General features: G+C 40.4%; 2 protein-coding genes across 2 annotated transcripts; one reads left to right on the top strand and one right to left on the bottom strand.

Annotated features, from left to right (window-relative positions):
- The first annotated feature begins 20 nt into the window (after positions 1-20).
- Positions 21-7,886, top strand: bcan (brevican). The gene is made up of 14 exons (XM_077720292.1): positions 21-106; positions 2,157-2,239; positions 2,376-2,762; positions 2,942-3,119; positions 3,352-3,479; positions 3,551-3,808; positions 3,889-4,260; positions 4,369-4,887; positions 5,165-5,269; positions 5,332-5,490; positions 6,034-6,116; positions 6,193-6,337; positions 6,786-6,968; positions 7,571-7,886. Exons 1-14 carry the CDS (start codon positions 63-65, stop codon positions 7,690-7,692), a joined length of 2,766 nt encoding a protein of 921 aa, XP_077576418.1. The 5' UTR covers positions 21-62; the 3' UTR covers positions 7,693-7,886.
- Positions 7,887-7,970: 84 nt separating this feature from the next.
- hapln2 (hyaluronan and proteoglycan link protein 2) lies at positions 7,971-10,748 on the bottom strand. Its single transcript, XM_077720293.1, has 6 exons — positions 10,344-10,748; positions 10,113-10,211; positions 9,638-10,021; positions 9,459-9,575; positions 9,128-9,310; positions 7,971-8,598 (listed from the first exon to the last, which is right to left on the bottom strand). The coding sequence occupies exons 2-6, from the start codon at positions 10,189-10,191 to the stop codon at positions 8,318-8,320; spliced, it is 1,044 nt and encodes a 347-aa protein (XP_077576419.1). The 5' UTR covers positions 10,192-10,211; positions 10,344-10,748; the 3' UTR covers positions 7,971-8,317.
- Positions 10,749-14,210: the final 3,462 nt, after the last annotated feature.

Raw genomic sequence — 14,210 nt, 5'->3', positions numbered from 1 at the left:
TGCCCCCCCAGATCCCCTCCCTTTCTCTACTTTATCAGGGTGAACAAAACCAGGCTCCCTCCATGGCTTTGCCTCAAGATCTGGAGCTGCACCTGACCAAAATGAGGTGAGTACTCGTCTTCATGCTTAAGTTATTATTATCTATGCCAAAGATATGTATATATATTTATTTATTTATTTGCTTTTTAAAAAAAAAAGTATTTTTGATATGTATTTATGTTTAGAAATTGCAAAATCAGCTTTACACTGTCCAAAAACAATTTTGCAACATCTCTAATCAACTATGCTAACTATGATAATTGTAAAAAAAATATAGCATCCTAATGGATTTTTTATTTATACCTGTATTCCTATTATATTTATTGTATTATACATTTTCCTTTATTGTGCCCCAATTTAACACAATATCTACTGGTAAACATTCATCTATCAATAATATATAGTATTATATGCTACTGTATAGTATATAAAGTATGGCTAATGATATTGAGTTGGACTGCATTCATATTTTATACTATAACATAAAAAATATAAGAAAAGTATATACCTAAATGTATATAGTACATTTTGTACATATACATTTTTTGTCCACAGCATGTATTTATATATCAATATACCCTTTCCATATAAATATGATGTATTACAAACTAATACCGCACCATTAACAGATATTAAAGTACATCTAAATATATTGCTATATTATTTACAGATTTTTCTCTATCCACTGTACAATTTTAGTGATAATACACTTTGTGTATTTAATATAAGTCCTATATACAGTATTGTACTTATAACAGATATTTTACATGGTAAGTGAGACATAAAATATATGTATACAATATCATGTATTAATTATGCTTGTATTTTAACATCAGATTGTTTTTAATGTACATATGCATTTAAATATACTTAAGAAATGATCTTACAAAGTATTAAATATAAAATCCATTGTTAGGCCTGTGTACTCCAGGCCACACGCTGATGAAAAAAATTTAATGGCAGACATGTTTTTAAATGTATTGCATTTTCTTTAATTCTTTTTTAAAAGAAATGAACCAAGTGTTTTTGCACCTACTAAAAATTCAAAGAGCCTCAGTGACTTTCCCACATGCTAATTGTCTGATCTAGTTGGCTTCAAGTCAGTTCCTAAGACGGAACGCCAACCTAATCCAACACAAACGTCGTAATTCTCACTCTACAATGGAAGTCGTGTATTCCTTTTTTTCCATCTGTCCTGCCTTCACATGACAATTCCTGGCAGCTTGCGATTGGTCTCTTGGTTTTTTTCCACTAGGCTATTGAACATGTTGGGATTTTTGTATTCACTACCTTGTTGCCTAGATGATAAAACTTTTTCAGTGTCATTGAAGGCAATAGATATTCAATCCGTTTGACCAAAATGTTTGGACTTCCATCACTGTCATTGTCAAGCCTGAAATCCTAATACTGACTATTTGTGTGAAATCATTACTTTCCTATTCAAACTTATCTAACCTAAAACAAATATATTACTCTACACATAATACTTAAAAAAATAAAAAAATACATATATAAAATATACACATATACATATACATATACATATACATATACATATACATATACATATACATATACATATACATATACATATACATATACATATACGTATACGTATATGTATACGTATACGTATACGTATACATATACATATACATATACATATACATATACGTATACATATACGTATACGTATATATACGTATAGCAACAAGGTATATTTATAAATGTTTAACAAGGCTTACAATGCTGGTAATAGTATTTTAATACAGTAAATTAATTCAGTGGGTAAGTCAGGTTTAGAAAAACAAAATGCTAATGAATGTGTTACACAAAGAAGCAAGTTGAGCTTCTTTGTTAAAGAGAATAAATTGGAGCCACTTCTGGGAAAACCTCTCTTTGTGGTCAAACATACTTTTTTCTGGAATAACCTCGAGCTCAAAGAACTGGAGAACGGTAAATCTTGTTTTATTCAGTCCGGTCGGTCCTTTGCTGTTTTTACGGCCAATTAGAATTCGGCCCACGCATTTGAGCAGCAGGACCACCCTACAGGTTTACACATACACACACCAGCTTTTGACAAGATTTGTTGTTTGTTTTTGTTATGTTGTCCTCAGACAGGAAGTGCTTTGCCATGCCACGTTGGTTGCCATCGCTCTGCTCGTTCTCCCGTCACTGTCGATCGCTCAGGACGGGCTAGGTGGAGTACTATTACAAGTTTTTATCTCCTTTGATGCCATTGAGGATGATCATCACATACCTGTCCATCTCAGCCAAATGCTCCCCTTATTATTGATTGCAATTCTCTTTTAATTTTAATTCTTTTATTGTTTTAGATGATACACACCGCCTACATGTGACCATCAGCTCCGGCCCGAACGCTCAAGGCGAACTTGGCTCCACGCTCACTTTGCCCTGCCTGGTGTCTGCAGGCGGGCCACCGCCCGCCACCAATGGCCGACACGCCGTTATTTCTCTTCCCCGAGTCAGGTGGAGCCTGCTGGGAAACGGACAGGAGACGGAAATCCTCGCAGCTCGTGGCGATAGCGTGTTGGTGAGCGAGGCCTACCGGAAACGAGCCTCGTTGCCGCATTACTCCGTCTCGCCGGCCGATCTGACGCTCCGGCTGGAGGGGCTGAGGTACGAGGACGCCGGCAGGTACCGGTGCCACGTGCAGCAGGGGTCCGAACAAGACTGGGATGTCACGGAGGTTCAAGTCAAAGGTAAATAAAATCATGAATTAATTAAAAAAACAGTAAGGAATAGCTATACAATGATGCAATGTAATCCATGGACTAAAGTTTTTCATTGTCACCAATATTATATAGCGAATATTCACTGCCCCACTTTGATTTTTCTCAGACAATATTAAGTATATGGCTTTTTTTTTTTTAAATAACAGGTCTGGTGTTCCATCGTGGGGACCGGTCCAAAAGCCTGGGGGACTTCACCTTTGAGAGGGCCCGAGAGGCCTGTATGGAGGTGGGGGCCCAAATAGCTTCACCAGAGCAGCTGGTGGCGGCCTATCACGGCGGGTTCGAGCACTGCCACGCCGGCTGGCTCTCAGATCACTCGGTCAGGTGAGGATTTTGACTTTACTTTGTACTTTATACTTTTTACTTTAATGATGACTGATGAGTCTGGTAATACTTTAGTCCTTTTTTCTGTTTATGTTTCATATGTACTGTTAACGGATGCACTTTTTTATATGTATCATATCTTGTGCTGACCGTCTGTCAAATTTTTAAAGTCAATGTAGCCCCCGGGTCAAAAAGTTTGTCCACCCCTGACTTATATAAATGTATGTCTCAGATCTGTAGTCCAGAAGCCACGAGTGGACTGCGCGGGATTCCCAGACGGATTTCCGGGCGTGCGGACCTTCGGAATGCTAGCAACTCAACAGCCCCTTGACGTCTACTGCTATCTGGGCGCCATTGAAGGTGTCTACCAGTTCTTCTACCTTTCGCATGACAAAAACATGTTTTCTTGACTAACATTTACACAAAAACAGTTGGCGAGGTATTCTATGGTTGGGCACCCCATGGTTTCACCTTCGAGGAGGCTGAGGCGTACTGCCTGAGTGAGCATGCCCAGCTAGCTACCCTTACCCAGCTATACACTGCCCCCAACCACGGACCCAGGAACTGCAGCTCAGGGTGGATCAAGGATGGCAGCGTGCGCCAACCGTGGGGGCGCTGCAGCGAAGCACCCAGCAACCAGACGGACCTCATCGAGGCTACTGGTCGCCATGACGTTTACTGTTTCAAAAGTAAGAAAATAAGCTTTTCAGTACTTTTTCGATGACAATGACCAGCAGTTCCTCATGAGTTCTATGTGTTGCCTCCTCAGATGACTCCACATCATCTTCACAATCTCCTCTCACCACCGAGTCACGTCATGTCAGCCATTTTCTTTCCTCCAAGACTGAGTCTTGGACTTCAGATAGTTCTCACTCTACCCCAGAGAGTCCTACTGTCAGTCCAAAGTCAATCACTGAGGTGACATCCAGACCAGATACTCCCCCAACCCCCTCAAAGGAACACCAGAACCCCGACTTGACATCACCTCACATGGAAGAACAGAGCACAACTGAGTCACCCATTTTGGAAAACAACAAAAACCCTGAAGACCACACAGAAGCTGAGGGGAATCCGACAATCAACTCCACTTTTACTACGAAAAATGACTTATTCACCTCATCACAGGCATCCTTTCATTCAAGTAAGTCATCACAACTACTTTGTTGCTAGCTGTGTGACATTTTCTGGACCTAGGATTGGTTTACTGATTTACTAAATCTTAAAGGTTAACGCGCATCTGTTTTTACAGGTGAGCACTCCGTTAAGGTGAGCATCACGCAGGTGACCCCGACAGTTGAGGTCCTCACGTCCTCCCACTCCAGTGATAGCTCCTCTAGCTCCGCCCCTGAGGCGTCCACCTCCGTTCCACACCACACAGAAAAGGCGGGCCTCCTGGAGGCGGTCCAAGATGGTACCACGCACCAAGGTACAAGTGAAATCTCAACCAAAGCTTCAGATGATTGGTCGGAAAGCACTCCGCGAGGAAATCCAGAAGCAATCCTGACAAGCTCACTGGAGCAGCACACCGATCTCGGAACACAGACACAAAGAATCTCTGGATTCCACACCGAGTCCAGCACAGGAATTCCTCTTACCTGGCAAGAAACCACTAGTGGACCAAAAGAAGGACCAGAGGAGACCAGCACTCATGTAGTCTCAGTTAAAAAATGCTTTGGTTGTCACCTTAAAGACCAATCCACCACGACCAATCCGACTACAAACTCTGAAAAACCCACAGCCATGGCTGCCAGACAAGAAGTGGTGATTGGTAAATTCAGTTGAATTATTTTAGAAGAGCATTCACAGACATTAAATGATTATGTGAGTAGAAATGTAGTCAAAAAATCATTTTAAATGGGGATATTTCCATTTTAACTGAAATGGCTGGCATTGAGAGTCTTAAACAGCGCTTAGGTCCAATTATATTTGACTGGGAGAGATGGCAGCAATAGTTCGATGCCACAAAATAATCAGAATATAACCCTTAAATCCTAAAACCAACAAAGAATTACCACAAAGTCACCAAATTTCTCTCTTCCATGCAGACCTATGCGGCGGGAGGCCATGTTTGAATGGCGGTACATGCCTGGACGGTGAGGAACCCAAGTGCCTCTGCCTACCCGGCTACAGCGGCGCTTTCTGCCAATCAGGTAAGAAATAACTCCGCCTCCTCAAAGGCATCGTTCTAACTGCACCACGTTTCCCCTTGTAGATTTGGACCTGTGCGAACCCGGTTGGCAGAAGTTCCAAAGCTTCTGCTACCGTCATGTGACCACGCGGCAGAGCTGGGAGGGGGCGGAGCAACACTGCCGGCTGATTGGGGGGAACCTTATATCCATCATGAACCCTGAGGAACAACACTACGTCAATGGTAATGAATTAAGAGAGCAAAAATGGTTCAAAATATTGAAATAAAATAATCTTAAAGCATTCAATAAGAAAGTTAAAAACATTAGCTTGAGTAATCCAGGTGTGTCAATCACAATAGGTCCAAAAGACAAACATAACTTGTTCAAGTGAGGTAGAATGTTCTTGTTTTGGGCATTTCTGTCCACTTTTTGAATAAATGTAGTAGTATTGAGTGAAATTTGTTATTGGACTGTTTAAGTGGATTTGAAGTTTTTTTCTCTGTATATCAGTGTGAGAGATCTGCGTCCACATTCCTCAATTTCATGTCGCAGAACCCCAAAAGTGTTGTCGAGGAGACACAACAGCAGCCTTTAATGTTACAAAGATTCCGTTAATGTTTTGTCTCATCTCCAGGAAGTTTAGATGCTATCTAAAGTTCTTCTCTTCATCAAGCGAGGCGTTTCAATGAAACATTTTATTGCATTAATCGAGAAAATACAGCTTATCTACATTTAAAAAACTAACTTAGACTCTATCGGTCATAATTCTTCTTCGTTCCTTTCAGAAAAATACAGAGAATATCAATGGATCGGCCTGAATGACAAAACCATCGAGGGAGATTTCCGCTGGTCTGACGGCAACCTCATGGTGATTTCCATTTCTTTTATACAAAGGCTTTAAAAATGGCTCTTTTTAACACGACTTTGGTCTTTGTGTGCATAAGATTTATGAGAACTGGCACCGGGGGCAGCCTGACAGCTACTTTCTGTCCGGTGAAGACTGCAGCGCCATGGTTTGGCACGATGGGGGGCGCTGGAGCGACGTTCCCTGCAACTACCATCTGCCATTCACCTGCAAGAAAGGGCTCAGTGAGTGAATCGCGCCTGTTTTATACAAGATGCAATATTTGATTGCAAAAAATATGGATACTGTTACTTGGTTTTTGAACCACTAAATCAGGGGTAGGGAGCCTATGGCTCGGGAGCCACATGTGGCTCTTTTGATGGGTGAATCTGGCTATCCGCTAACCTGTGAGCTAAAATATGGAAACTGTTGGTAATAGAGCTGAGATATTATGTTTTTTTAATTTGTATTAGACTCTTCTGGAAGGCATACTATCATTGATTAGTAATAAGAATGTTGTCAATGTTGTTTTCCACTTTAAAAGTGGGGAAATTACTAAAAACCAAGGCACCCATTTACATGTATTTTGAGTTTTAAATTTGGAGTATGGCTTTCAAGGAATAACATTAGAAAATATGAATTGTTTATGGCAATTGACGAACGCAATGTATTCATTTTTTTGTCTTTCGGCAGCGTGGTGCGACCAGCTTCCGGAGGTTCCCAACGCCAAGCCTTTTGGAAAGACGCGGGCTCGTTATGAGACCTTCGCCAAGGTACGCTACCGTTGCGACTTGGGCTTCGTGCAGAAGTTCCACCCACTCGTCACTTGCCTGCCCAGTGGACGCTGGGAGGAGCCTGCCATCGCCTGTTTGCCAGGTAGTATTTTTGGCGTTCATTTATGCTTTTGTAGCTGTAAATTGAATTGAGTTTATCGCTATTAGATATTTATCGGTGTTAGTGGCAGCCACCCAGTTCAATTGGGTTATATACACATACACATACACACACGCATACGGATACACACACATGTACATATACACACATACACATACACATACTATATACATACATGTACATATACACATATACACATACATGTACTATATACATACATGTACATATACACATACACGTACTATATACATACATGTACATATACACATATGCACATACACGTACTATATACATACATGTACATAGTATACACATATACACATACACGTACTATATACATACATGTACATAGTATACACATATACACATACATGTACTATATACATAGATGTACATATACACATACTATATACATACATGTAAATATACACATACACATACACATACACAGACACATGCACATACATATATATATATATATATGGGAGGAAAAAGAAAATATTTTTCAACAAGATTCAAACTTTAAAGTCAGAATTCATTTTCAGCGAAGGCGCTTTTTGTTCACTATTCGTTGTCCTCTTCAGCGGATTCACTCGCATCCCGGCGTCTCGTTACAACGACTCAGCAGCCACGTCGCGATGGGTCGTCCCAGAAGGTCATCACGGATGTCCACGCCCAAAGCAACGCCCCCATCCGTCCACATTAAATCCAACGTAGCTTTGTACCGCACTGCGACTAATCTTAGTTGATTGAATCAAAATCGCCGTAATTCCAATAATGCCGCCAAACGCTGTCAATGAGCATTTTTAGGCTGGCTTTCATGCCTGCATAAATTTCGTTTGTATTTTTTTTAGCTCACCGAAAGTATTCTATTTTATTAAAGCAAAGATGTCGGTGCAATCATGCTTTGCTTTTTCTTATTAACGTCAATGACTTGAGTAATTATCACAAGAGTCTTGGTAATGTGAATGCTTACTGGCTTTATTATCACAGTAAATCCATAAGATACACCATTTTTTTTGAAAATACAAGGATCATCGTAAAGTGTCACCCCAAAAAGAGGAACTTTTTAACTATCCAAAAAAAAACCAAGATTGAATGAAACCTTTAAAACATGCCATTTACAATGGTGGAATTTTTATTTGTTCAAAATGCCCCTCAGCTAGGAATCAAAAATGTAAAATTGTCAAAAACAAAAATACCCTAGTTTTTACTCACTCAAATTTGCCATCTTTCAATGTTGACGCTTGCTCATGTCTGCCAATGCCCGCTTCAAAATGTCCTTTTTTTGCAGTCACCCTATATATTTTGAATCAACCACTTTTTTGAGACTACCTGTAGCAATAAGCTCCATAGATATGCGACGTCTTATTGGGAAACCCGAAGGAGCGCACCCCCGGCGTAGGGATGCCGCCGCCACAGTGGTCTCTGGGCGTGCTGACGGGGAAGCGCACGCTGCCGTCCCTCAGCCAACCACCATCGCAACGGTCGTAGCCTTGGAAGCGCCAGGCGGCGTACAAGTGGCCCACCAGCGCCAGCGAGGCCGAACGTCGGGCACACGCGCCCCCTGCATCCTCGAAGGAGAACGCGCCATGGATGTAGAAAACGGAACCTGCCAAAGACATTCTTCAGCAATGCAAGTATTATCTTTATTTATATTATTAAATAAAACAGGCAAAATTGTTTTTGAGTGTCAATATGTGTATATATATACATATGTATATATATGTATATATATGTGCATGTGTATATATGTGTATATATATGTATACATATGTACATATGTATATATGTTTTTGAGTGTCAATATGTATATATATACATATTGACACTCAAAAACATATGTACATATGTATACATATATACACATGTATACATATGTATACATATATACATATATATACATATGTATACATATATACACATGTATACATATGTATACATATATATTTACACACATATATACACATGTATACATATATACACATACACAAATATATACATATATATACATATGTATATATATATATATAAATTGACAAAATCTAGCAAAACGAGTATATAACATTAACTTAGAACTTGTTCAGGTACTACATTTATTTATTTTAAAGATGTTTCTCTATTAAGTCACCAGATCTCACCTGGGGTCAAAGAAGTGAAGCAGAATGCATCGAAACGGTCTTTCTTCTTGTCTTTGGGTGAGTAGGTCCGAATCCCGGGCCGCGTTGTCGCTCCGCAGGCGGGCCGGGGGTTTATAATGGGGTAGCGCACACTTCCATCTCGCAGCCAGCCTGCTTTGCACCAGTCCAGACCCTCCGTCCAAGCTAGCGCACATGACGGGCTAAATTCATCACCATTTCACAACTTAAAAGTACTTTGGACACAAATACACTCAAAATGGAAAGAACAGGCCCCATCATGCAATTAGATCCTAATTCATCCTCTCTTGTCAGCCACCTTGCTATACAGTACCTCGGTATAGTTGCTCGTAGGACGCCAGCATGCCATCTTGCTCTTTGCACGCCAACTCGGCCTCAGGAAACGTCATGGCGTAGCGGCCCTTTGGGCTTTGATAGGGGAAAACTACCCCTGAGAAGTAAAAAAAAAATACACCTGAGTCGGTCAACCCATCGGCACCCCCGATCGGTTACCTTCAATCCTCAGCGTGACCGTCACACTCTCGTCCTCCAGATCGTCGATGAGCTCGCACCGGTACCGCCCGCCGTCTCCCAGTTCAAGCGCTTCGAGCTGTAGGGAGGCGTCCAAGTCGTGAGCCCGCCGTGGGCTGGCGCGGGGTCCCAGCCGGCCATGCCGCTTAAAGGCACTGGCGTCAGAAATCATCACGATATTCTCCGGGCCCGGGGGACCCCTTTCCAGTTTAGTCCACTTGACTTTGTAGTCCTCGGGCTGGGTTTTCAGGATGCACGGCAAGGTGGCGCTCTCGCCGCGGCGGCCGACGATCTCGGCGTAAACGGGCGGGTTCAGGAGGTACTTGAGCCCGGAGGGGCGCTTGCTTGGACTTGGGATGTCGTTGGCTGTTGAGTGGGAATTAGAAGGGAGTGAAATGGTGGTTTGGTTTGATGGATGGCTAATACTCAAAGCTGATTGGTCTGAAAGCAAGTGTACCTGAGATAAGAGCCGTGGTGCAAAATATGAGGCCCACAAGGAGGAGCAAAAGAACACTCATGGTTGCTGGAAAAGCCATGTGGCGCTCCTTTAACTTACCTTTAAATGCACAAAGGTAACATTTTGGGATAAATTGTACCATTAGATCAGATAGCTTTATTCATGTTGTGTTTGGGAAATGTCACAGTAGCAATAGGGTGAGAATACAGACACAGAAGAAGAGTTAAATACCTGAAGATATCTTACATGGTGTAGATGTTGGCTTTAGTTGTAGTAATTATCCAGTTTCATCCATGATGGCTCAAAGTTTTTCTTGATTTTCTCCGGAAACTGTGTTTTTCAGAAACCAAAACGACTAGCAACTAGCAAAGAATTTAAAAAAAGCTAGAAACAGATTTTCTCATGAAAGTATAGAGTCAACACTTTTAGGTTAACGGACTACAATAGCAGCAGTCTTACCCCAAAGACGGCGAGTCTTGAGAAAAAGGCCACTCTTTAGTGTAATTTTGTATTTTCTTTACTGGCTTGGCGGTCCAAGTCCCAGCTTTCATCCAGGATGGTTGTCCTCGGACTCGCCCTGTTCGTCTCTCGCTTTCTCTCCTCATTTTGATCACGTGGTCAAGCGTGAGCTATTGTTGTCCTCTGCAGCGCCCCAGATGTTAATGACTCTTGTCTTGTCATACGCCAGTCCAACTCAAGTTTCTGTCAAAAACCTTCTTGGGTAGGATTTTGATCGTTATTACCTGTTGATACTCTTTGGTAGTGTGAACACGGAAGAACAGATTCACTTCTAAATCCAGTTTTGGAGACCTCTATCTTGTCTAAGACTCGATTGTAGTTTAAGCAAACATAGAATGTAATAAGGATGACATTTTATGTTTATATCTGGGCTGCTTTGCTTTCTCAGAGCCTGGACCCAAATCACTTTCAATCCGGTTTATTTGGAGCCCCTTCGAAGCTGAATTTCCTCGTTTTGACGCATAAATCTGACTATTAGTGGTCAACTAAGTGCAGTATTTACTGTTTTCTACACACAATGGCGACGTTAGTGTCCATGTCGTAGCAGGCTATGGTTTATTGCCACAGGTGGACAACAAGTCATCTTGTGTGTGTGTGTGTGTGTGTGTGTTTGTGCGTGTATTAGCGCGTCCCAGTCTTTGGCAACTAGAACTGAAGCTGCCATTCATGAATGTTAATGGCCGCTGGGCGAGAGGAAACCGCGTTGGCCCGGCGACACAAGGCCACCATTGTGACATTTTGATTGTGTACGCGCACAAACACATAGCTGAGGTGGACACAAGATGAAATAGAAGTGTTTTTTTTGTGTGGCTTAACCATTGTTTTCTTTATCAATGAACCTCTTTCTCGGACTCCAATTAGTATTCACCTCAAAAACATCCGGCTGTTTCCTATTGAACGTATTTTTGGGACTATAAGCCGTTGTTTTTGTTTTTTTTTACCCCCTCCCTTGCGGTGTGTTTATGGATTTTTCCGTTATGGTTCTTCCATGTTTAAAGGTAAACATTTTCATAGGGATGTCGTAAGAGTTGCTACTTGCTACTGTGACTCAATTTTAAAAAAATTAGAATTCATGTTAAATTAGATAATTGAGAGAATATTTATTGTTTTCCCCTTTTCCCCCAATTTAAAATTTAATTCAAGTAATATATAAGTAGATAAAATATTCTTTCTTCTTTTGAATTTTAAGCCCTAATGTCATGTTTATTTGTTATTTTTTTCTTTTTCTCCATAATTAAATCAAGTAATAAGTAGATAAAATATTAATTCCTATTTTGAAAATTTGAAGCCCTAATGTCAAATTGAATATTATTTATATCTATTTTTTCTTTTCCCCCCTAATTGAATCAAGTAGATAAAATAACCTATTTTGAAACTTTTAAGCCCTTTAAGTCAAATTGAGTATTATTTTTTAGTTTTTTCCTCCTATTTAAATCAAGTAATATATAAATAGATAAAACATTCACCACTAAATTGAAATTTTTAACCCCTTGATGTCAAATTGAATACTATTTATAAATATATATTTTTTCTTCTAAGGAAATCAATGCGATACACACCATTAGAAATAGTAACATGTAAAAAAATAAATGAGAAAATATTAATATTTCCTTCTTTTTGTGTCCTTCATGCCAAAATCGCCGAGATGAAGAGGCATTGGCCCCGCCCACCGGATGGCAGTGCAGCGTGACCGCCCTGACGACAGGCGTGACGAGCGTCGGGGTCACGCCGCCGTTGGAGCGCCAAAAGTATGCACCGCCGTGATGGCTAATAAGTCAAACATTCTTTCTAGGGTAGCCCCATTTCCACCTGTCAAAGTGCTGCCGACAGCTTGAGGGCGCTCACCTGTCTGAGTACTTGACGCCCTTTATGGGTTTCTTGCCGCTACATGCGGACCCTCTGCTTGTTTTGACATACCTGAAACACGGGACAGCACACTAAAAGCCCCTCGACAATTGGGAAATAGACCCTCATTCAATGGTTGAAAGCGAGCGTGGGATTTTATGGCCTTCTTTCCTCATCATTTTCTTAAGAAAAATTTGCCTAGCCTGGTGCCCATAGTCTGGACGGGACGTTTGGTCGCAGGTCTTTTGGTCTCCGGTCTTTAGGTCGCCGGTCAAATGTACTTAGATATTAAACAGTACTTAGATATTAAACAGTACTTAGATATTAAACAGTACTTAGATATTAAACAGTACTTAGATATTAAACAGTACTTAGATATTAAACAGTACTTAGATATTAAATAGTACTAAGATATTAAACAGTACTTAGATATTAAACAGTACTTAGATATTAAACAGTACTTAGATATTAAATAGTACTAAGATATTAAACAGTACTTAGATATTAAACAGTACTTAGATATTAAACTCTCTCTCTCATGAATATAATTTTGAGAGCTGGTTTCAACAGCAAACTCTGTCACCATTTGACCGGCGACCAAAAGGGACCAACAGACTGGCGACCAAACGTCCTAGCACCCCCATATTTGGCTGGGATAGACTCTAGCACTCCCTGCGTCGCTCGTGGTTTGAAAAATTCTTTACTGATTTAAATGTAATGGCAAAAATCAAAAAAGTATTGAGCAAATAATAACTTTAATCGAAAATGTAGACATGTTTTTGTATTATATACATAATAAGAAGACTCCACCTGTTCCCCATCTTTGCTTTAGCGCCATTAAAGCACTATTTCGTTCTTGTGTTCTTCCATAGAAACACGACAGGCAGGTTTAAACCTGCTTTTATCGTTTGTCATTTTTTTTAAACCATCATCCGATCCCTCTGATTGTGTTATCAGCACCGACGCCCCGAAGCCGTCCCCCCCGGTGCTGATGCACCGATAACCGCTAGCTGGAACTTGAGGAAAACGCATGTTTACTTTGTTTAAATTGAGAACTTTTTCGCAGAAACTTTATTCCAAGAAATGATGAGGATCTGCCAACCTTAAAAAACGATTTAATGTAGCGCAAAGCTACCGTGCGTAATTGTTAACGACTATTATCAAAGTATTAGAGCTACTACGTTGACTTATCTACAGGTATGATCGGTCATGTGCGACAGGAATGTACCATGTGTGTATTTGTGTGTCATCACAAGACCGACGCCAGGCGTTTGGAAGCGACGTGCCTTCATTTTGCGGCAAACGTGTCAAAAACACAGCTTTTAAATAGGGATTAGAAAAAAATAACAATCTGGTGATTTAAATGACATTGTGTGTCAAACAGCCATTTTTTTCCCATGGCTTGTACCTCATTGGCTAAAAGATCCTTGTTGCCGGGCAGTTTTAAAAACACTTTTGTGCACAGGTGTCAAAGGTGACACATGATTTTGTGAGCCTCATATGGGAAAATATTCAGTTTTATTCTTAATTTGTTCATTTATTTACATTTTTTTATCAAAAAAGGGAGGGGCATTAAATAATAATTAATTTTCTCTTTAATAGAAACACTATTAGTAAAAAGTAAAGAATAAAGTTTAAAATTGTAGTTGATAAAATGCTGCAGTTTGAAGAAACAAGAGTGTATAGACTTTTTTATTGTTATTTTTATTGCTTTTCATCTCAAACGCTTCAGGA

This window comes from Stigmatopora nigra, chromosome 7 (assembly GCF_051989575.1).
Source record: "Stigmatopora nigra isolate UIUO_SnigA chromosome 7, RoL_Snig_1.1, whole genome shotgun sequence".
In the NCBI taxonomy this organism is placed as follows: Eukaryota; Metazoa; Chordata; class Actinopteri; order Syngnathiformes; family Syngnathidae; genus Stigmatopora; species Stigmatopora nigra.
Note: the sequence above shows the minus strand (reverse complement) of the source record. Positions and strands in the feature narration are given on the sequence as shown.